The sequence below is a fragment of the Heptranchias perlo genome, chromosome 8 (assembly GCF_035084215.1).
Source record: "Heptranchias perlo isolate sHepPer1 chromosome 8, sHepPer1.hap1, whole genome shotgun sequence".
NCBI lineage: Eukaryota > Metazoa > Chordata > Chondrichthyes > Hexanchiformes > Hexanchidae > Heptranchias > Heptranchias perlo.
Genome location: NC_090332.1, coordinates 76,107,007 through 76,130,999, shown reverse-complemented (window position 1 = coordinate 76,130,999; position 23,993 = coordinate 76,107,007). Strand labels below are relative to the sequence as shown.

Genomic DNA, 23,993 nt, shown 5'->3' with positions numbered 1-23,993 from the left:
AACAAGATTAATTTGGCAAAGCCAGAATTGGATATCTCAGATTATTCTACCTTTCTCTTCAGGCTGCATGTAAGAGTCTTGTTTTCAATAATGGCCTCGCTCTCCATTTTAACCAGTTGATCAGCTCGGGCAAGAATTGCATCCAGCTGCATATCAAAGCCAATCTCTGCTGTCATCCTCTCCAGCTTCAATTTCTCTGCTATGTGCTCCAAGAATTTGAGATACTACACAGAAAATGAACATTTTAAGAATTATTTTGTATACATTTTTACAACATGGTTGCAAACTCATTTTAACTTTCCAATAAAGGTGTAGAAATATTAGGGTAAATTGTCTCAGATTTAATTCTCACATTGACACCAATTCACATCACATATATAAAACCTGGGCACCTGACTGGCACCAGTGCCATCTTTGCCACCGTCACTCCTAAGCCCAAACACTGAATCATGACACATCCTCAAATCCAGCTTCAGGTCCCAACATATTTGCCGCTTCGCCAAAAGTCAGGAGTAGATGACAGTGGAGTCCAGATGAGGACGTGAACTGTTTCATTCTCTTGAAGATGGTGCCCTCCTACGAGGACCAGCCACCTTATGAGAAATTCTTCCTTTGACTAGCAATCTAGGGGCTGAATTCTTCTTACAAATATACTTGTGAATAATTTACCCAACGCGCATGGATTTTCCTTAATGAAGTACACAACTAGCTCAACAGAGAGGGAGCCAAGGACAGTCTAAGGGCTGCAGTAGTTCAATATTAGCATTGTATTTAAGCCTCAGTTTTAATCTTGGCACTGGGATTCAAATTTGGCTATCCTCAGTGGGTAAGTTTTAAGAGGCCTTAGCTGAAGCAATGGAGGAACTGTTTCATAGTGCTAGTGGGCTCATGAGGAGGAGGAAGCACTGAGCGTGCTCACCTATCCCATCTTGCAAAGCGCAAGCACTGTCTGCTGATAAGCAGTGGCAATAATGGCCACTGTGAAGAACTCTGCAGCCTAAATTGTCCTGCCCCCTGGGGTTAAGGAAGAACCATCCTAATACTAAGGATGAAAGTGGTTGCAGGAAAACCATAAGAAATATATAGCCCCATTCCTTTCCCTCATAGCAGATGGGACAAGTGCCAAGACTGTTCATTAGATCTTATTGAAGTATTTTAGGTGTTGAAACAATAAAAAACAAACTTGATCCAGCTGTGCCCCATACTTTCTGTTTGTCCTGGCTCAGAGCATCACGAAGCACGTCTCCAGTTAGCAGATGTCCCTCCAAGTACCGAACTTGCTCCTGGAGCTCTGATAGCCTCTGCTCCACCTTTGTACAGCGGTGCAGTGCAGCTTGGTGCAGGTCTGCCTGCCTCTCCAGTTGTTCCGTTAGTTTGCTCACGTTCTCTTCCAGCTGTGATACGGTCTGGCAAAGACGTTAAAAGCACACAATTAAAGCTCTCCCTTGCTTTTCAGTACTGATGCTAGCAATTGGAAGTGACCATCATTGTCTTGATATACACGGTCAGAATGTGTCAGCGTCATATTTTTACTGTATTCCAACATATTACACTGGCAGTAAGCTTTCACGTGACATGTGAACTAACAAATACAATGGGGCTCTCAGGCATGACACAGTCAACTTTTCTCACATAAAATCTCAAGGCAAAAATCTCAAGACTGCACCACAATACAATTGTACTGAAAACCAAATGTACAGAAAGAAAGCAAGATGGAGCTGCTGGTCTACTTCGATCCTGCAGCTTTTCCATTGAAATAGCTGTATATCAAATCTATGTATTTTTTTTGGGCCTCCCACTCTATCTTCTTTCTGCTACGTAGCAAAAGGAAGCAAACAGCTCAGCGTCGGACAAGTGCCAGGCAATGACCATCTCCAACAAGAGCGAGAGTCCAACCACCTCCCCTTGACAGTCAATGGCATTACCATTGCCGAATCCCCCACCATCAACATCCTAGGGATCACCATTGACCAGAAACTTAACTAGACCAGCCACATAAATACCGTGGCTACAAGAGCAGGTCAGAGGCTGGGTATTCTGCAGCAAGTCACTCACCTCCTGACTCCCCAAAGCCTTTCCAAGGCTTTACAAGGCACAAGGCAGGAGTGTAATGGAATACTCTCCACTTGCCTGGATGAGTGCAGCTCCAACAACACTCAAGAAGCTCGACAGCATCCAGGACAAAGCAGCCTGCTTGAGTGGCACCCCATCCACCACCCTAAACATTTACTCCCTTCACCACCAGCGCACCGTGGCTGCAGTGTGTACCATCTACAGAATACACTGCAACAACTTGCCAAATTTAGACAGCACCTCCCAAACCCGCGACCTCTACCACCTAGAAGGACAAGGGCAGCAGGCACATGGGAACAGCACCACCTGCACATTCCCCTCCAAGTCACACACCATCCCGACTTGGAAATATATCGCTGTTCTGTCATCATCGCTGGGTCAAAATAGTGGAACTCCCTACCTAACAGCACTGTGGGAGAACCTTCACCACACGGACTGCAGCCCTTCAAGAAAGCGGTTCATCACCACCTTCTCAAGGGCAATAGGGATGGGCAATAAATGCTGGCCTTGCAAGTGACACCCACATCCCATGAACGAATAAAAAAAACAGTTCAGCTTAGGAACAAGGGAACAGTAGCCCCTCTAGCCTGCTCCGTCATTCAATTAGATCATGGCTGATCTGTATCTCAACTCCATTTTCCCGCCTTGGTTCCATATCCCTTGATTCCCTTATTTAACAAAAATCTACCGATCTAAGTCTTGAATAATTTCAATCGACCCCCAGCATCCACAGCCTTTTAAAGAGAGAGTTCCAGATTTCCACTACCCTTTGGATGAAAAGTGCTATCTCATATCACTCCTAAATTGCCTTGTTCTAATTTTAAGATTATGCTCCCATGTTCTGGATTCCCTCACTAGAGGGAATATTGGGGTCGATTTTAGGATGGCCGAGCGGGTGCGTTGGGGGCAGGGGGCCTCCTAAAATCGGGGAATCCCAGAGCAGGTCCGGAGGAGCCTGGCTCCAACCCGCCCACTTCCGGGTTCCCCAGTGACGCGTTCGGGTGCGCACGCAGCACCCGCATGCGGGACTCCCACCGGCAATTAAAGCCGGCAGGATGACAATTTAAATACTTACTTACCTAGTTGAGGACTTGACAGACCTCATTGACAGGAGGTTTTGGCAGGTGTGCAATTTTGAAGGATCCTCAGCGTGTTTCCCATGCTATGGGAAACACTACCTGTTGGAGCAGACGTGTTTCAGTCAGCAGCCAGTGGGAGAAGCAAAGGATTTTTTGACAGTTGGGGGGAAAACCTCATTTATTGCAGCAGGGCACTCTCTCACTTCAGACAAAGTTTTGGCTGCAACACCTTTGTCCTTCCACTCAAAATTATTAATTTATATCCTAAACTCTGCTGTGCAAACACATTTATCTACTTTACGGATCCCCTCAAACTCACACCGTCAGGATGGGTGAGCGCCATGGCTGCATTCATCACTTCATCAGAGGACGAGCAACATCACCCAGCCTTGCCAGGCACGCCGTCCACCTCCGCCACGTGGAGCTCCACAACACAGTGCTGCGCCACAGGCACCTGCACAAAATAGTCGTGCAACTACACATACACCCACTGTGGGGTGACCCAATGGGTGACATCAAGTGTGGGTGTTCATGGAGAGCCTCATGAAAGGGACTTATTGCACAAACCAGTGAAGAATAGCCAAGATGTGGCAGTAGTGGTGACAATATAATATTTAATGTAAGTTGAACCAAAATCAAATATAAATAAAAAACATGACAAACTGTCAAACACCCTTGTGCATCCCCTTTGTGCTCACGAAACCTTTGCTTTACGCTTCCTACTTCTCATACATGATGCATCCCCTGTGGCTGCAGCAAAGCGAGTGGCAGGTTAGGTGAGGGTGACCGTGAAAGAGATGCATCAGAGGGTGAGTATGAGTCAGAGCCATGAGATTGTATTAGGATTGGGTTGAGTGGTAGTGGTGGGATGAGTACTGGGGAGGTGAGTAAGTGCAGGTAAGTTGAGGATGAGGTTTGAGTGGCTGTGAGGAGTGATGTGATAAAGTAGTGTTGGCAGTGCAGAAGGAGTTGTGGGGTGGGGGCGGTGATGTGGAAGACGGAGTGTAGGAGAATGAGTAAGTGTGCTCACTTTGGCTTCCTGCACTGTATCCAGGTGCAGGATATGTTGCTGGTGCTGCTGACCTCCTCTGCCATCTCGAGCCAGGCCTTCTTGGTGGCAGAGGCAGGCCACTTCCTCCCGTTCGCCGGGTAGAAGATCTCCCTCCTCCTCCTCACCCCATCCTGGAGTGAGGCATCATTAAACCTGGGAGCAGCCTTTCCCCTGGGCTGCTCCATGCTGTAATTTTGGCTGTTTACTGCAGGAGCAGCATTGGAGGACTGCCCCTTTAAATAGGGCTCCTCCAGCTGACAGCCTGTGATGCGGGTGCGCGGTCTGCCCACTGCGCAGGTTTCCAACGGGAAACCCAGAAGCCAAGGTAAGTGGCTTCAATTTATTCGCGATCGCGTGGGGAACCCACCGATTTTACTGGGCGGGTTACCCACGCGCCCAGTCGACCCCCCGTTGCCAACCTGCCTCCCTGGCAATATCGGGGCCATTGTCTCTTTACCCTATCTACCCTAGTGTCTCTCTATCTACCCTAAATTTAATAATTTGAAACACTCCTCAACCTTCTAAACTCAGGGGATCACAAGCCAAGTTTATGCAACCTGGCGTCATAATTTAACCCTTTAAGCCCCAGTATCATTCTGGTGAATCTGTACTGTACCTCTCCAATGCCAATATATCTTTCCTGAGGTGCAGTGCCCAGAACTGAACTCAGTACTCCAGATGGGGTCTGATGGGATCAGCGAGCAGCAGTAAAGAGAAAAGGCAGGTTAAAGTTTCAGGTGTGTATCTGCCATCAGAACTGAAGGCTGAGAGATAAACAGGCATTTTTTAAGGCTTGAAAAATAGAGAAAAAGGTCAAAACAGAAAACACTTAATACACTAACTCCCTCTGTGATTGGTGTATCTGTGGATTCTCTCCACTGTTTCATTGTTTTTCCAGCCTTATTAAAATGCCTGTTTATCTTTCAATCTTCAGTTCCGATGAAGGGTACACATCCGAAACATTAACGTGTCCTTTTCTCTTTACCCAGTGACCTGCCGTGCATTTCCAACATTTACTGTTTTAGTTTCGGGTTTGCAGATTCTGCAGTTTCTCCCTTTTTGTTTTGCTGTGGAATGTTTTAATGGTTTTTATGAGCACTTAAGCGCTGTCTGGCTAAAGTGGGGCCTCGACTAGATAACAACCTACATCTGGGGCACTCCTACTTCCAAAGTACTGAATAAATAAATTCAGCCCTCTCCAAACATTGCATCACAGAGTCACAAAATAATGCTAAGTGTCTTTTCATTTCAGCAATCCCCTCGAGGCTTCAATACCATCATTGTTACCAGACAATCAATAAAGATTTTTCAGATGATAATCTGAATAGTAATGTTCAGCACATGCAAAGAGAGCAAGAGGTACAGAAACCTCCCATTTGTTTGTTTGGTCATTTTTGTGGTTGCTGGTGCCATTGGGTGGATTTTAAGAGCCCCACCTGCTCAAAGGATTTATGGATGGACAGTCAGGAGGAACATGCACCTGGACTCCTGACATCCGATCCCAGTGAGCAAGGTTATGTGCCAGGAGTGTAAGTTTGTACGATTTATAGAGAGACCCATACTGTTCAAATGAGTGGGCGACATGGAACTGGTGGCCTCAGTTAAACTTAGTCTCTCAAAGGCTGATCATATGCCTGGCTTTCCCCTAGGCTCCCATTATGCATTTTTAACCCACAGTGTATCCTTAAACAAACTATAAAAAGACCAATCCTTTCACACAGATGAACAGAGCTCCACAGATTGGCACCAGGGATTAGTAACTCAACACCTACCCAGGAAAAAAGAAAATAAGCTGGTATTTACAAAGGCCTGGCATCAAGGCATTAGTCTCGCAATTTGGTGAGGCCCATTCAATTTACAAAGCTCTCTGCCCAGGTTGTATATGCAGACAGGAGCTCACCAAAAGGAAGGGGCCAGAACATTTTTTTGAAGTACGCAGCCTTTGAAGAGCCGCAGCAAAAAGGATGTGACTACTTAAAGGTTTCTGCCCCTCTGTATAAGGTTTAATGGGGCACTGTCCCTGGGTATGATGGGGTACTGTCCCTGGGTAAAACGTGCAATGGGGCACTATCTTTGGGCATAGTGTATGATGGGGCACTGTCCCTGGGTATAAGGTATGATGGGGCACTGTCCCTCGGTCTAAGGTATGATGGGGCACTATCCCTGGGTATGATTAGGCACTGTCACTCAGTCTAATGTATGATGGGGCACTGTCCCTGGATATAAGGTATGAATCATAGAATCATAGAAAGTTACGGCACAGAAGGAGGCCATTCGGCCCATCGTGTCTGTGCCAGCTGAAAAGGAGCTATCCAGCTTAATCCCACTTTCCAGAACTTGGTCCATAGCCCTGTAGGTTACGGGACTTCAAGTGCACATCCAAGTACTTTTTAAATGAGTTGCCTCTTTTAAATCTGCCTCTACCACCCTTTCAGGCAGTGAATTCCAGACCCCCCACCACCCTCTGGGTAAAAAAAATTCTCCTCAGCTCCCCTCTAATCCTTCTACCAATTACTTTAAATCTATGCCCCCTGGTCACTGACCCCTCTGTTAAGGGAAATAGGTCCTCCCTATCCACTCTATCTAGTCTCATCATAATTTTATATACCTCATTTTAATCTCCCCTCAGCCTCCTTTGTTCCAAAGAAAACAACCTCAGCTTATCCAATCTTTTCTCATAGCTAAAATTCTCCAGCCCTGGCAACATCCTCATAAATCTCCTCTGTACCCTCTCTAGTGCAATCACATCTTTCCTGTAATGTGGCGACCAGAACTGTACGCAGTACTCAAGCTGTGGCCTAACCAATGTTTTATACAGCTCTAGCATAACCTCCCTGCTCTTAAAACCTATGCCTCGGCTAATAAAGGGAAGTATCTCATATGCCTTTTTAACCACCTTATCTACCTGTCCTGCTACCTTCAGGGACCTGTGGACATGCACTCCAAGGTCCCTTTGTTCCTCTACACCTTTCAATATCCTCCCATTTATTGTGTGTTCCCTTGCCTTGTTTGCCCTCCCCAAATGCATCACCTCACCCTTCTCTGGATTGAATTCCATTTGCCACTTTTCTGCCCACCTGGATATAGATATCTTCCTGCAGTCTACAGCTTTCCTCCTCACTATCAACCACGGCCAATTTTTGTATCATCTGCAAACTTCTTGATCACATTCAAGTCCAAATCATTCATATATACCACAAAAAGCAAGGGACCTAGTACTGAGCCTTGCAGGACCCCATTGGAAACAGCCTTCCACTCGCAAAAACACCCGTCAACCATTACACTTTGCTACCTGCCACTGTGCCAATTTTGGATCCAACTAGCCACTTTCCTTTGGATTCCATGGGCTTTTACTTTTTTGACCAGTCTGCCATGTGGGACCTTGTCAAAAGCCTTGCTAAAATCCATGTACGCTACATCAAACGCACTACTCTCATCGATCCTCCTTGTCTCCTCAAAAAATTCAATCAAGTTAGTCAGACACGACTTTCCCTTAACAATTCCATGCTGACTGTCCTTGATTAACCCATGCCTTTCTAAATGACGATTTATGCTGTCCCTCAGAATCGATTCCAATAATTTGCCCACCACTGAGGTTAGACTGACTGGCCTATAATTACTCGGTCTATCTCTTTCTCCCTTTTTAAACAACGGTACAATGTTAGCAGTCCTTTAATCCTCTGGCACCACTCCTGTAGCCAGGGAGGATTAGAAAATGATGGTCAGAGCCTCCGCTATTTCCTCCCTCGCTTCTCTTAACAGCCTGGGATACATTTCATCCAGGCCTGGTGATTTATTTACTTTCAAAGAAGCTAATCCCCATAATACTTCCTCTCTCACTATGTTTATACCATCCAATATTTCACACTCCTCCTCCTTAACTACAATCTCTGCATCGCCCCCTTCTTTTGTGAAGACAGACGCAAAGAATTCATTAAGAACCATACCCACATCTTGCACCTCCACACATACGTTACCTTTTTGGTCTCGAATAGGCCCTACTCTTTCCTTAGTTATCCTCTTGCTCTTTATGTATTTATAAAACATTTTTAGGTTTTCCTTAATTTTACTTGCCAGTACTTTTTCATGCCCTCTCTTTGATTTCCTAATTTCCTTTTTAATTTCACCCCTGCACTTTCTATACTCCTCTAGGCTTTCTGCAGTTTGAGCTCTTGGTGTCTGACATAAGCTTCCCTTTTTTGCCTTACGCTCCTAGTCATCCAGGGGGCTCTAGATTTGGCAGTCCCACCCTTTTTCTTTGTGAGAACATGTTTACTCTGAACCCCATGAATGCCTCCCACTGCTCTGAAACTGATTTACCTTCAAGTAGATGTTTCCGGTCCACTTTTGCTAAATCACCTCTCAGCTTAGTAAAATTGGCCTTTCCCCAATTTAAAACTTTTACTCCTGTTCTATCTTTGTCCTTTTCCATAACTATGCTAAATCTAATGGAATAATGATCACTACCAGCAAAATGCTCTCCCTCTGGTACTCCTTCCACCTGCCCAACTTCACTCCCTAAAATTAAATCCAGAACTTCCCCCCCCTCTTGTTAGGCTTGCTATGTACAACCTAAAAAAGTTCTCCTGAATGCAATTTAAGAATTCTGTGCCCTCTACACCTTTTGCACTGATTGTATTCCAGTTAATATTAGGGTAGTTGAAATCCCCTACTATTACTGCTCTATTGTTTTTGCACTTCTCAGAAACTTGCCTACATGATCGGGCACTGTCCCTGGGAATAAGATATGATGGGGCACTGTCCCTGGGAATGATGGGGCACTGTCCCTCGGTAAGGTATGATGGGGCACTGACCCTCGGTATAAGGTATGATGGGGCACTGTCCCTGGGAATGATGGGGCACTGTCTCTCGGTATAAGATATGATGAGGCACTGTCCCTGGGTTTGATGGGGCACTGTCTCTTGGTTTGATGGGGCATTGTCCCTGGGAATGATGGGACACTGTCCCTGGTTTAAGATATGATGAGGCACCTTCCATTTTTCCACATTAAATGCCATGTTTCACACATCAGCCCACTTTCCCAACCTTCCCCTTTGTATTTAGTTTGCGTCTTCCCTGCTGGTTGAACCTTCCCCCAGTTTTGTGTTATCAAACTTATACATCTACAAACAGCACTGAATCTCCAAGGCACCCGACTAGTGACCCCTTGCCATGTTGCCATAGTTCCAATAGCAAGAACCCTCTGCTTTCTGCGGTTTAGCCAATTTTCAATTCCTTTCAGAAACTCGCCTCCTTTTTCACTACTTCCTATCTTGTGGACTAATTGCATGTGTTCCACTATCATGGAAAGTTCCATGGGATCTTTCACATCCACCTAAGATGGGGTGGGATAGGCAGATGGGGCCTTGGTCTAACATCTCATCCGAAATATGGCACCTCCAACAATGCAGCACTTCCTCAGTGCTGCACTCGTGCCAGCCAAGTTTATGTGCTCAATTCCTGGAGTGGGGTTCAAACCCACAACCTTCTGACTCAGAGCAAGGCGCTAACAACTGAAGCCAAGGTGACATTTATTATAATCCTTTTTTGCTTTATCAAATCCTTTATTTTTAACATTGCCTTAATTTTTTCTTTTCCTATTTCTATTCCTCCTTTTCTCCCAATTGCAGTGATTCCCAAATCTTTCTATTTTAGTCTCCCTGCTGATCCTTCGATTATCCAACTGCACTCTCCTTGCTGTGTGCACTTTACTTCCATTCTGTCCCTTTCTCCTTCATTTTCAGTTGCTTATGCCCCCTCTTTACTCCTGTTGTGAGCTGTCCACCTCCAGTGTCTGTGCATATTCCAACAGTTTCTAAGTACTTAAGTAACATCATGTTGCAACAAAAATGTCTGGAGCTAATAACCAAAGTATACGAGTTGTTGGCCTCTGACCGATCTGTAGCATCACCAAGTGGCAAAAAAAATGTTAGCAGCAAAGACATTGCTTACTTTGAGTGGTAACACACAGCTAGATATCATCTGCTTAACATTAAAACTAAAAATGAAAAGCCAACTTGGCTTGTATTTCCTTGAGTTTAGATGATTGAGGGGTGATCTAATTGAGGTGTCTATAATGATAAAGGGATTTGTTAGGGTAGATGGAGAGAAACTAATTCCTCTAAGGGGGCATAACCTTAAAATTAGAGCTATTTAGTAGTGAAATCAGGAAGCACTTATTCACACAAAGGATAGTGGAAATCTGGAACTCTCTCCCTCAAAAGACTGTGGATGTTGGGTCAATTTAAATTTCCAAGACTGAGATCGATAGATTTTTGTTAGGTAAGAGTATCAAGGGATATGGATCAAAGGCGGGTAAATGGGATTGAGGTACAGATCAGCTATGATCTAATTGAATGACAGAACAGGTTTAAGGGGCTGAATGGCCTGCTCCTGTTCCTATGTCGCTAAGTCTGCGCTACCACTATTTTGGTGTCACCATTTTCGATCAGAAAATTGAACATATGTATCGACACAATGTTACATCAACCTAGAAATTCCCCTTGCTGCTCTGCTCCCGTCCCAAATTCCAGGGATAGGATTATTTAAATACTAGAGGCTGCACCAGGTATGCCCCACCCTACGGTGTTAGGATAATCTAGGAGCGGCAACCTGCCACTGAAGAGGGGGAGCTGGAGGCTACTCGGACCAGAGATGGTGACTGTCAGTATTGTTAATTCAATGATGTCCAGTGATGTTAGGCGCTTGTTCCAATAAAGAAAGAAAGACCAGAAATAAAGACTTGCACCTATAGAGAGCCTTTCACAATCTTAGGATGCCCCAAAGTGCTTTACAGCCAATGAAGTACTTCTGAAGTATAGTAACTATTGTAATGTAGGAACGCAGCAGCCAATTTGCGCACAGCTAGGTCTCACAAACAGCAATGGGATAACGACCAGATAATCTGTTTTAGTGATGTTGGTTGAGGGATAAACACTGGCCAGGACACCGGAAGAACTCCTCTGCTCTTCTTCAAAATAGTGCCATGGGATCTTTTACATCCACCGGAGAGGGCAGATGGCACCTCCAACAATGCAGCACTCCCTCAGTACTGCACTGAAGTGTCAGCCCAGATTTTGTGCTCAAGACCCTGGAGTGGGGCTTGAACCCACAACATTCTGACTCAGAGGCGAGTGTGCTAACATGAATTGTTCCTTCTGGGATCTATTGCGATTTGCTTTTTAAAAAGATTTTGGGGCCCACCTCTGGCCCAGAATGTGCCTCCTCTCATCAGACATGGGATCAGCTGGACCCATGTTCAGAGATGTATCTGGCAGAACTGCTGATGGGACATAAAGGGGGAAAGACTGAAGAAGTACTCAACCCCACTGCGCCAACCCCCCCCACCCCCAATCTGGATTTCCTCCAATGGGGCAATGGGCAGTAACCCAGCAGAGCCAGGTTCCGCCTTGTATTCCTACCCCCTCGCCCCAGTTTTGTGTGAAAGCACAAAGGGATACTTGCTGGTCTTGTGTAATATGGGTGAACAGCAGCTTCCCAGGCTCACTGGGAGCGTTTGCTCATGCATGATGTACAAAGCTTTCCCCTTGGGTAGGATCAAGATTTTCCAACAGAACTAAATTCTCCTGATAATAACGCTATTGTTTGTAGTTTTAATGCAATCACTTCATCTTAACCCAAGTAGGAATCAATTCCTCCAGTCAAACCTGTCCCAGACATTGTAAGAAAGCGAGGTTTGGTGTTTCTTTTGTCGTTCTATATTTATTAACAAAGATCGAGTTGGTCACAATAACCTTTGCAACCGTCGGAGCTGGCAGTTTAATATGAAGAAAATGGTCTATATTTAAAGACATATGAAAATACTTTAGAGATACACAAACACTGGGGAGGGGGGAATTGTGTCTTGGGTGATAGCGAATCAGCAGGCTATTTTACATCCCGCCCGATTTTCTTTTCTACTGAAGTCAACAGTTGGAGTACTGTGCCCAGTTCTGGTCCCCATATTACAAAAAAGGATATAGAGGCACTGGAGAAGAAAAGATTTCAAAAAGATTTACAAGGATGATACCAGAACTGAGAGGTTGTACCTGTCAGGAAAGTCTGAACAGGCTGGGGCACTTTTCTCTAGAAAAGAGAAGGCTGTGCAGTGACCTGATAGAGTTCTTTAAAATTATAAAGGGGTTCGACAGGGTAGATGTAGAGAAGATGTTTCCACTTGTGGGGGAATCCAAAACTAGGGGACATAAATATAAGATAGACACTAATAAATCCAATAAAGAATGCAGGAGAAATTTCTTTATCCAAAGAGTGGTTAGAATGTGGAATTTGCTACCACATGGAGTAGCTGAGGTGAATAGCATGGATGTCTTTAAGGGAAAACTAGATAAACGCATGAGGGAGAAAGGAATAGAAAGATATGGTGATAGGGTGAGATGATGAAGGATGGGACGAGGCTCATATGGAGCATAAACACCAGCATGGACCAGTTGGGCCAAATGGCCTGTTTCTGTTCTGTACATTCTATGTAATTCTATGTAACGGAAAAGAAAATGGGGCATGTGTAAAGCGGGCTGCCGATTTGCGATTGCTCGTTCTGCTCCCACCCAAGACACATTTCACCCGCACTCACTCCTCAGTACTGAGCATGCGACTGAAAACTCCCCCTTCACAGAACATTCAGATATAAAGGTATCATTGAGTTAACTATTTATGAGTACAAAGTTAGCAACATGAAAGAAGCCCAGGTTGAAAGGAGTTAATTAAATGGCAAACAGCACTTTTCATATATTCATTGGGACTGGTGTGCAGTTGAAAGATTAACAGCAGCGTGCATTTATTAGGGGTCTTTAACAGCGAAAAACATCCCACGGTGTTTCACACAGATTGGGGAGGAAGAGAAAACAATAAGCAGAAATAGATAAAAGAATGGACGGCAGGCCTTGGAGAGAGGATGGGATTAGGAGTGTTGAACCAAACCCAGGTTGAATGAGGTGGGTTTTGAGAAGAGGTGTTTTTTAAAGATAGAGACTTGGAGAGGCAGTGAGGTTTAGGGAGAAAGTTCCAAAAAGTAGGGCAGAGGCAGTTGAGGGCTCTGCCAGCAATGGTGGGGAGGGGAAAGCAGGGGATGCAAAAAGGGTCAGAGCTAGAGTACTGAAGGGTGCGGAAGGGGATGTACAAGAGGTTCCAGAAAAAATTGCGATGTGGGAGCCAGTAGAAAAACACATAAAAAAATTATCTTGATGCTACGTTAACCTTTTTCATAATATATGGAGCCAATTATATAACAGAACAATTGCTGTCCATTTTGGAAACTTCAAACCAGACATGCCAAGTCCACTTTCCAAGTACGTTAAAATTAATGAGTACAATTCTAAACAGAACCTGTATATCTCTATGCCAGAATATCTGTAAAGCAGTTTACTGTTTGAAAGATGCTTGGTTTTGGTCAATAAATGTAATCCCAGATTATTTTTAATAATTTAATTATACATTAGTCAATGTCCCGTGTTGTTGCAAACAGGGTGTGAAAACCAGGGGGGGATGTCATTTTAACTTTGGACGATAGTGTAAACCAAGCGATATCGGATCAGCCGCCCGTTATACATCTCTCCTGATTTTCATTTCTATTGAAGTCAAAATTAACCTCCAGGTGTCGTCCTCAGGTGAAGTGGGGTTAGAGGGCAGGGATAATTAGACCAGGTCAAGCAGATGTAATTCAGTCTGTCCTTATTTTTATATAATAATTTGATTTTAATATTATTCAGTTAAATAGCAAAGCTTACTACTTAAGTTTGGGAAGCAGAGAAGTAGAGTTGGCTGGAGCAGAGGAGCTTCTCTGCTGAGGAGCTAGAAGATGTAAAACTAAGGCAGTACAGCAGCACTACTGGCAGAGGATGCAATTACACTGTGACAAGTTTACATCGGCAGTTTTCATTATAAATGCAGACATAGGAACTTATGATGGAAAAAGTTGACTTAAAAATGTGACAAAAACTGACAACAGGAATTAAGGTTTTGTAGACAGGAAGTGCATGCAGATGCAAGATTCAGCATAAAACTGTGGAGGAAACCAAGCTCTAAAAAAATAATGTGAAATAATTGTGAAGTTTGGAAGGGTAAATTAAAGGAAACTTTAAATAGTTTATTGTTTGATATTGTCCTGTTTCTAAACAAACATATTTTGGAGTGCTCACCCTTCTATTGAGTATGATTTTAAAATATAATCTGGTGCTATAATTAAAATATAATCTGATGCTAACTCGCCCACTCTAGAAAATATGCCATGTTTTGATGGGTACAGTTTCCTTCTACAGTTGAGTTCAATTGGTAGCACTCTCGCCTCTATGCCAACACCACCAAAAACAGAATAACTGGCTATTCATCTCACTAGTTGTTTGTGGGACCTTGCCGTGCACAAATTGGCTGCCATATTTGCCCTCACAACAGTGGCTGCACTTTAAAAGCAATTCATTGGTTGTGAAGGACTTTGGGATGTTCTGGTGAAGTGCAATATAAATGCAGGTTCTTTCTTTCATCCGTTTGCACGGCTCCTTACAAAAAAAATGACCGCAGGTACAGACTAAGCAAGTTTACAACTCTAGACAACAGTGGATGCCATTGTGACATATTCCCAGGAACCCCTGCAAATAATGACACATTCCCAGGAGCCACACCTTGCACCTACTGATTCACTCCTGCGGGTCCCCCTGCAAATACCGATGCACACCTAGGTGCCCTCTGTAAATATTGACACATTCTCGGTACAGTAATGAGGAAGTGCTGCACTATTGGAGGTCCCATCTTTTGGATGGGATATTAAACCGATGCCCCGTCTGCACTCTCAGGTGGATGTAAAGCATCCCATATGAACAGCAGAGTCCTAGTCAATATTTATCCCTCAACAACAACAATAAAAAGCAGATTATCTGGTCATTATCTCATTGCTACTTGTGGGACCTTGCTGTGCATAAATTGGCTGCCGTGTTTCCCGACATTACAACAGCAACTATACTTCAAAAGTGCTTTGGGGCATCCTGAGGTTGTGAAAAGTGCTATATAAATGCAAGTCCTTTCTTTCTTTCAGTCCCAGGGACCTCCTGCAAACACTGACTCACTTCTGGGGACCCCCTGCAAACACCAACTCACACCCTGGGACCCCCCCCCCCTAACATTGAACTACTCCCCGGGGACCTCCTGCAAACACCAATTCACTCCCTAGGACCAGCTCCAAACATTGACTCACTCCTGGGGACCCCTGCAAACAGTGAGTGACTCCTGGGGATCCCCTGCAAACATTAACTCATTCCTGGGGGCCTCTTGCAAACATTGACTCACTGCTGGGGGCCCCTGCAAATACTAACTCATTCCCTCTGATCCCTGTAAACATTGACTCACTCCTGGGGATCCCTTGCAAATATTGACACATTCCTGGGAACCCTCTGCAAAGACTGACTCACTTCGTGGGGATTCCTTTCAAACACTGACTCACTTCCTGGAAACCCCTGAAAACATTGACTCACTTCCTGAAGACCCCTGCAAACACTGACTCACTTCCTGGAGACCCCTGAAAATACTGACTCACTTCCTGGGGACTCCTTGCAAACATTGACTCACTTCCTGAAGACCCCTGCAAATATTGACTCACTTCCTGGAGACCCCTGCAAACACTGACTCACTTCCTGGGGACTCCTTGCAAACATTGACGCACTCATGGGGACCCCTGAAAACATTGAGTCATTCCCTCAGGCACCTGCAAACATTGACTCACTCCCGGGGTCCACCTGCAAACACTGGCTCCTGGGGTCCTCTTGTCCTAACTTCTTAAGAAAAGTACAATTTATCCAAATAAGAACAGTCTACCATGGCAGAAAATGTTTTTATTTACTTACAGCTGAAAAATACCCAAAAATACAGAAACCTGCCGATTGAGGACAGAAATCTGCGGGGACCCCCATTTGAAAACTTATACCTAGAAGTCAAGTAAAAAAAATTCTAGTGGTGAAAGGTTCATTTGGGTTATTACCAGGAAATGATAAATCCAGGATTATTTATGACTTCAACTCACTCAACATTCAAAAAGGACAAACATTACTTGGAGTTGAATTATCAGAGATGTACTTACAGGAGGGAGTGTTTGTTACATGTACTGTAGAACAGGTGAAACCCTGACTGATTAACAATGAAAGAACACTGCTACCCAGTGGCAGAATCCCTCTGTTACCTTAACATGGAATCAGCACTCCATGCACACATCTTTTCCCCCATTGAGTGAATTGAGGAAAATTCCAAGAAGAATGACATAGAATGTACAATACTGAAACAGGCCATTCGGCCCAACTGGTTTATGCCGGTGTTTATGCTCCACACGAACCTCCCCCTACCCCTCTTCATCTAACCCTACCAGCGTATCTTTCTATTCCTTTCTCCCTCATGTACTTATCTAGCTTCCCCTTAAATGCATCTATGCTATTCGCCTTAACTATTCCTTGTTGTTCCACATTCTATCCACTCTCTGGGTAAAGAGTTTCTTATGAATTTCCTATCGGATTGATTAGTGACAATCTTATATTTATGGCCCCTAGTGTTGTCTCCCAAAAATCCCAAGATGGAAACATCTACTCTATGTCTACCCAATCAAACCCTTCATAAGACAGAAACAGGAAAGAAAGACTTGCATTTATATAGCATCTTTCATGGCCTCAGGATGTCCAAAGCGCTTTACAGTCATTTAAGTACTTTCTGAAGTGCAGTCACTGTTGTAACGTAGGAAACGCAGCAGCTAATTTGTGCACAGCAAGCTCCCACAAACAACAATGATATAATGGTCAGATAATCTGTTTTAGTGCTGTTGATTGAGGGACAGTTCAAATAATGCTGTGGAATCTTTTACATCCACCTGAGAGGGCAGATGAGGCTTCGCTTTAACGTCTCATCCGAAAGACAGCACCTTCCCACGGTGCAGCATTCCCTCAGTACTGCACTGTCAGCCTGGACTATGGGCTCAAGTCTCTGGAGTGGGGCGTGAATCTATAACCTTCTGACTCAGAGACGAGAGTGCTACCAACTGAGCCACTGCTGACACTGGCTATTTTAGGAGAAGTAACTGACTGAACACCGATGTGAGACAGCCACTCAGCTGGTACCTTTTCCGCTACTGTCAGGTGTCAGTCGTGGCTCAGTGGTTACACTCTCGCCTCTGAGTGAGGAGATCATAGGTTCAAGTCCCACTTCAAAGCCTTGAGCACATAATCTAAGCTGCTACTACAGTGCAGTAATGAGGGAGTGCTGGACTATCGGAGGCGCCATCCTTCGGAAGAGATATTAAACCAAGGCGCAGTCTGCTCTCTTAGGTGGTTATAAAAGATCCCATAGCACTATTGGAAGAAGAACAAGGGAGTTCTCCCTGATTTCCTGGCCAATATTCATCCCTCAACCAACATCATGAATTGATAACAAGGTTGTTTGTGGGACCTTGTTGAGCGCAAATTGGTTGCCACGTTTCCTACATTACAACAGTGACAACACTGCAAACATATTTCTGTAATGCGCTATGGGACGTCCTGAGATTGTAAAAGGTGCTATATAAATGCAAGTCTTTCTTTACTGGTGCCCATGGAGTTTGGCGCTAAAGCATAAAAACGGTGAGTGTGGCCAATTTCAGCGCTGTTCCCAGTTTTCCACTCGATGTTGTTATTTACATTAATGTTAATAAAGCATGGACTATCTAATTAAGGAAGTGGTTAACGGCTAACAGGAGTCTTTTTCCCCCGGGTGCACTATTTACACACTGAGTTGGAGTTATGGGCCCCCGATATTACTTTGTCTGATACTCCATCTTCCCGGGATGTTAGGCAGAGGAGAAAGGTACGGAGGCCCTTTACAGTGAGTCTCCATTCCATTTGCACTCGACGTGCATTTCCTGGGGAGCCTGTTTATTATTTTAAACACCTCGATCAGATCACCCCTCAATCTCCTAAACTCAAGGGATCACAAGCTAAGTTTATGCAACCCGTCCTCATAATTTAACCCTTTAAGCCCCGGAATCACTCTGGTGGTTCGGCTACCGTAACTTTGGTGGAAATCCCGTTAATGCGGTGCATCCGGGGTTTCCCGCTGAGGTCATGGCGCCGATCAGAAGAAAGCCCGAGCAAAATTCCTGGAGTTAGTGCCAGGGTTAGTTGGTAGCATTGCTGAGCACATAACTTAGGCTGGCAGTATGGAGGGAGTATTGTATTGTTGGAGAAGCCACCTCTTGCCTGAGACTGAAATACCCAAGAATGTTCTGTCGCTCTCTATGATGGCTGTATAACAAGCATCAGAGGCAGCAGCTGTCTCAGGCACTGCGGAGGGCAATTTCACTCTTGAAGCAAAGACACAGTCCTCTTCGGCTGGCTTTGAAGAACTGTTGCCATGGAGACACAAATGGCCTGCTACAGAGATGGGCCTGGCATTGGCATTATCCTCTCTATTCATTCTTGCTTCTTATTAAGCGCACGCTCAGATTTAGCTGTCTCACATTGCAGAATGTCACTGAGTCTCTGGAGCCTCTGCCTCTCTGACCTTCCTTGGAAGCAACTGGAGACACAGGGCATTACTACCAGGGTCACAGATAGACCTCCTGTAGATGATGCAGAATTTCAAGCAAGGTCCCATGTCGAGCAACAAAGAACTTTCTTAATTGGTAATGACACCAGGAAAAAAATAAGGTTTTGTAAAACCCAAATCTTCCGATGTGGTGATTGTAGATCCTTTCACAAACTGATCAGGCCACATTGCAACTGATGCCAAAAGCACTGAAGATAGGCAACTGAGGGCTACCTGGAGAGGAAAGGTCTCCATTATGCTCAAAAGTCTCTTAAAGTGTAAGGTCGTTCTTTGATTTTCCAAGCTGCATAGCTTGACGTCAAGCTCATATAGGGCATAAAATGAACAAAGCATATTGGAGCCTGACAACTTTTAGTTGCAAGGCTGTAACTGGCCGGATTGAACTGCGGGAGTAGAACCAGGGGACATAGATTCAAACTAGTAAAAGGTAATTTTACCTTTAAAGGACTGATATCAGGAAATTCTGCTTCACACAATGGGAGTAATTTTGACCGTGCGATAGTGTAATACAGGCGATAGCGAATTGGCAGCCCGTTCTACATTGTAAAGATATAGAAAAGTTTTTATATTACTTTTATACAGAACAGCTAATATAGCAGAACTGGTTAAACTGTGTGCTCGCAAATCCCATCTTTTCCCTTCAATGACACTGGTAAATAGCATTGTACTGTAAGGATAGGCACATATAGATTATTAAATAAGTACGGTAGTAGGATAATATGGAGCTAAAAGGGCTGCTAGGTTAAAACACATATAGGCTTTTAAAATACAGGCTTTTGATCACAGCAGGGGGGAGTGTAACAAAAGGAAATTACTGCAGTATAAGTAAGGCATATAGGTTCCTTTTATAGAGCATAACATCAAAGGTTTGTATAACAAAGACTCAGATAGGATAGGAGATGACGGTACAGTGTGACAAGACATGAGGCCCCTCATCCCTGTCCAGCAATCTGTTCAATATTCTATGAGTCATCTAACACCCAATAGTGTTGAATCCAGCAGGAACTAGGCAATAAAAGAAAATGGTATAAAAAGATACAACGTTTCACTCAGTAGAAATTTTGCCTAACTTCAAGACCAGATAACGTGAATAGGCTTGGATAAGTCGCGCTCGCGATTTCCCACTAGAAGTTCCCTACACAGATACTTTTAGATGTAAGGTTGAATGTGTACTACTCTGTATGAAGTTTTAAGATGAATGTTTTGAAACAATAATAAATGAAGTTAATTGTCAAACATATTATTGTCTCTATCTTTATGACACCAGGTTATAGTCCAACAGTTTAACCTGGTGTTGTAAGATTCCTTACATTTGTCCACCCCAGTCCATCACCGGCATCTCCACATCATGTCTATCTTTATGAGAAAGGAATTATCCAACATACATCACATGACATCAATGGAAATGAAAATCGGGAGGGATGTAAAACGGGCTGCCGATTTGCTATCGCCCGTTTTACACTATCGCACAAAGTCAAAATTACCCCCAGGGGGTGAACCAATACGATAGAATAAAGTTCCAGATAGAGTAGTGGAGACAAAATTCCTGGAATCACTTAAGAAACAATTGGATACTGCAATGGGTGGAACACTTTGATCTCTCTGGATGGATGAATTAAGATGGGTCGAATGGCCTTCCTCACCCATTAATATCTTGTAATGACCATCCCAATATAATAATAGTTTGTGTTTGGTTTTTAGACCATGTCGTGATGCAGTTCTCCGGTGTCATATGATTTCTTACCAGTCTTTTCACGTCTTTCGTGCCTTTAAATCTGCCAGTGCAAGTAAGAGATACTTTGATACAGGTCAACTACAACAGCTTGCTTTTCAATAGCGCTCCTCACATCCAGGGAACACTGGACAATGAGGAAAGGTAGACACCGAGCACTGGGAAAGAGAAGGGAATATAGAGGCTAGGGTGGAGACTCAGAGATTGTCACTAAGGGATGCACAAGATAAAATTACAGGTAATTATAGCGTAACGGCAGAAATATTGAATAACTACTTTGCCTCCATATCAACAGGGAGACTAAGGTGGGCATGACATTAGAAGGAGAGATCAAAAAAGATATAAAGGCATTTAAGATAGAAAGGGGGGAGATAATTGATAAACTAATCAAACTTAGAGAGGATAAAACCCCTGGTCCAGATGGATTGCATCTGCGCATATTAAAAGAAGCTAGGGAAGAGATTACATATATATAAAAATTCATTAGAAAAGGGAATAGTACCAGAGCATTGGCGGACAGCCAATGTTATTCCTATATTTAAAAAGGGAGATTGAACAAGTCAAGGGGACTATAGATCAGTTAGCTTAATGTCAGTGGTAGGAAAGATAATGGAATCTTTACTCAAAGATGTAATAGGAAAACATCTAGAAAACAAAACTATAATAAAGAGTAGTCAGCAGGGATTTCAGAAGGGAAAGTCATGCTTGACCAACCTTATTGAATTATTTGAAGAAGTAACAGGGAGCTGAAGCACAGAGCGGGCATCGCAAAGAGAGTGGATTGTGAACCAAGTGGGGACTTGAGAATTTGGTGAGAGTGGGAATTAGGTGTAGAGGGGGAAGGAGGTACTAATTTTTTTTTTTTTTTTTTTAAATCAAAACAGACTAAAAAGTAATTATCTATCAATAAATACAGACTAAGATATGGCAGAGCAGGTTGTGTGTCTGAACTGCAGTATGTGGGAGTTTGTGCACATCGAGAATATCCCGAGAGAACATATCTGCAGTAGATTTCTCTGCTTTGAATCTCTCCAGCTCAGAGTCATTGAGCTGGAGTGTGAGTTGGAGGCACTCCGACACATAAAGTAGGGGGAGGAGCTTGCTCCAGACCTCAGTCACACCTCGTAGAGACGTACAGGATCAGAATGGGATTGGTGTGACCAACAGTGTACAGAATAAGAGGAACCCATGTGAGATGAAGAATGAGGATCCACAGAAACTGATCCTATCCAACAGGTACAATGTACTTGCTACCTGTGAGGATAAGGATAAAGACTGTTGGAAGGACAGCCAGAATGCTGACCATGGCACCCTGGAGCAGGAGGCTGTCCAAAGGGAGGAGGATGAGGCGAAGCATGATGTGGTAGTTGTAGGGGATTCAATAATTAGAGGGACAGATAGCATCCTTTGTAAGCAGGATTGAGAGTCCTACATGGTACGCTGCCTACCTGGTGCTAGGGTGAGGAACATCTCGAACCGGCTTGAAAGGATATTGGAGAGGGAGGGGAAAGATCCTGACGTTATGGTCCATATTGGGACCAACAACAGGGGAAAAAGTAGGCAAGAGGTTCTGTTCAGAGAGTACCAGGAGCTAGAAGCTAAATTAAAAAACAGGACCTCAAGGGTTATAATCTCTGGATTATTACCCAAGCCATGTGCAAATTGGCATAGGGATAAGCAGATTAGGGAGGTGAACACGTGACTAAAGGAGTGATGTGGGAAAGAGGGGTTCCATTTCATGGGACACTGGCACCAGTACTGGGACAGGAAGGAACTGTACCATTGGAATGGGCTCCACCTGAACCAGGCTGGGACCAGGGTCCTAGCGGAAAGGATAAGTAGGTCGGTCACAAGAACTTTAAACTAGTAAATGGGGTTGGGGGTGGGGGTGGGGGGGGGGAGAGGACTCAGGTGGAAAAGGTAGTATAAATAATAATTCTAAAGCAAACGAAAAGGAAGAAGGTAGAGTGATGGTCAGAAATTATGCTTTAGACACTACAGATAATGGAAAACTAAAAGATGTAAAGTAATTAAATTGGGAGAGAGAAATGAGAAATGTGTGAGAAAAATAACATTGGAGCAGAAGGACAGGTTAGGGTGTGTAGCCCAAATAAGCATTCTTTATACAAACGCATAGAGTATAAAGAACAAATTGAGTGAATTGCAGGTGCAAATTCAACTTAGAGGATACGATGGTAGCCTTTACTGAGACATGATGCAAGGTGGTCAGGACTGGGAACTGAATATACCAGGTTACAAAGTCTACAGGAAAGATAGGGAAATTGGTAGAGGGGGAGGAGTAGCCTTAGTAATTAAGGATGAAACTAGTTCAATTATGAGAGGATATAACGAGAGGTAAGCAGGTAGTGGAGACTTTATGGGTAGAATTACGAAATAGAAAAGGATTTGAGACTGTAGTGGGCATTTTGTATAGGCCCCCTGGAAGTAGCTGTGAGGTGGCAGAATGTATAAATGCAGAGATTAGACAAGCATGTAGCAAAGGCAGAGTGGTTTTAATGGGGGATTTTAACTTTCATATAGATTGGGATAAGCAGACAAACTCATGTCAGAAAAGTTGCCAATTTCTTGAGTGTATTCAGGACAGTTTTCTGCAACAATATGTCCTAGAACCAACAAAGGGGCAGGCTATATTAGATTTAATAATGAGTAATGAGCCAGATTTAGTTAACAGCCTAACGGTGCGTGAACATTTATCTAATAGCAATCATAATATGATCGAGTTCAATGTTGTGTTTGGAAGGGAGAAACCTGTATCAGCTACTAAGATTCTAAATTTAGGTAAAGCCAACTTCAACGGGGTGCGACAGAGACTATCCACAGTAAACTGGGCAAATCTGTTAATGGGTTAAACAACAGAAGATCAGTGGGAAGTGTTCAAAAAAGAATTTAACGTGACACAGAACCGGTTTATACCTCTAAGAGGCAAGAGCTCCACTTGCCAAAAAAAACAGCCATAAAACGACAAAAGAGGTAACGGACAACATAAAATTGAAAGAAAAAGCATACAAAAATGCAAAAAATTGCACAGATCCTGGTGACAGGGAGAGATATAAAGAACAGCAAAGGGTGACACAACAGATAGTAAGAGCTACAAAAAGGGAGTATGAAAAGAAACTTGCAAGGGATATCAAAATCAACACAAAAAATGTTTACAATTATATTAGTGGTCAAGAGCAATGTGGACCCCTTAAAAACTGATAATGGTGATATTGTAATTGAAAATAAGGAAATGGCAGACATATTAAATAATTACTTTGCGTCAGTATTTACAGTAGTGGAAGAGGATTGCATGCCGGACACCCCAAGGAAACTAATTTTGAATCAGGAATGGGGACTCACCATAATTAGCATAAGCAAATTAACAGTCATGAAGAAAATAATGGCACTAAAGAGGGACAAATCCCCAGGACCAGATGATTTCCATCCCAGTGATTTAAAGGAAGTAGGTGAGAACATTGCAGAAGCCCTAACT

The 23,993-nt window shown here is 43.7% G+C and overlaps 1 protein-coding gene across 1 annotated transcript in view; it reads right to left on the bottom strand.

Moving 5' to 3' along the window:
* Positions 1–23,993, bottom strand: part of ccdc170 (coiled-coil domain containing 170) — an 85,022-nt gene that overhangs the window by 23,708 nt on the left and 37,321 nt on the right. The window contains exons 9-10 of the mRNA XM_067989368.1: positions 1,206–1,406; positions 51–224 (exon numbers count right to left, since the gene is read on the bottom strand). Coding sequence (XP_067845469.1) covers positions 51–224; positions 1,206–1,406 — 375 coding nt within the window. The remainder of the gene's footprint in view (positions 1–50; positions 225–1,205; positions 1,407–23,993) is intronic.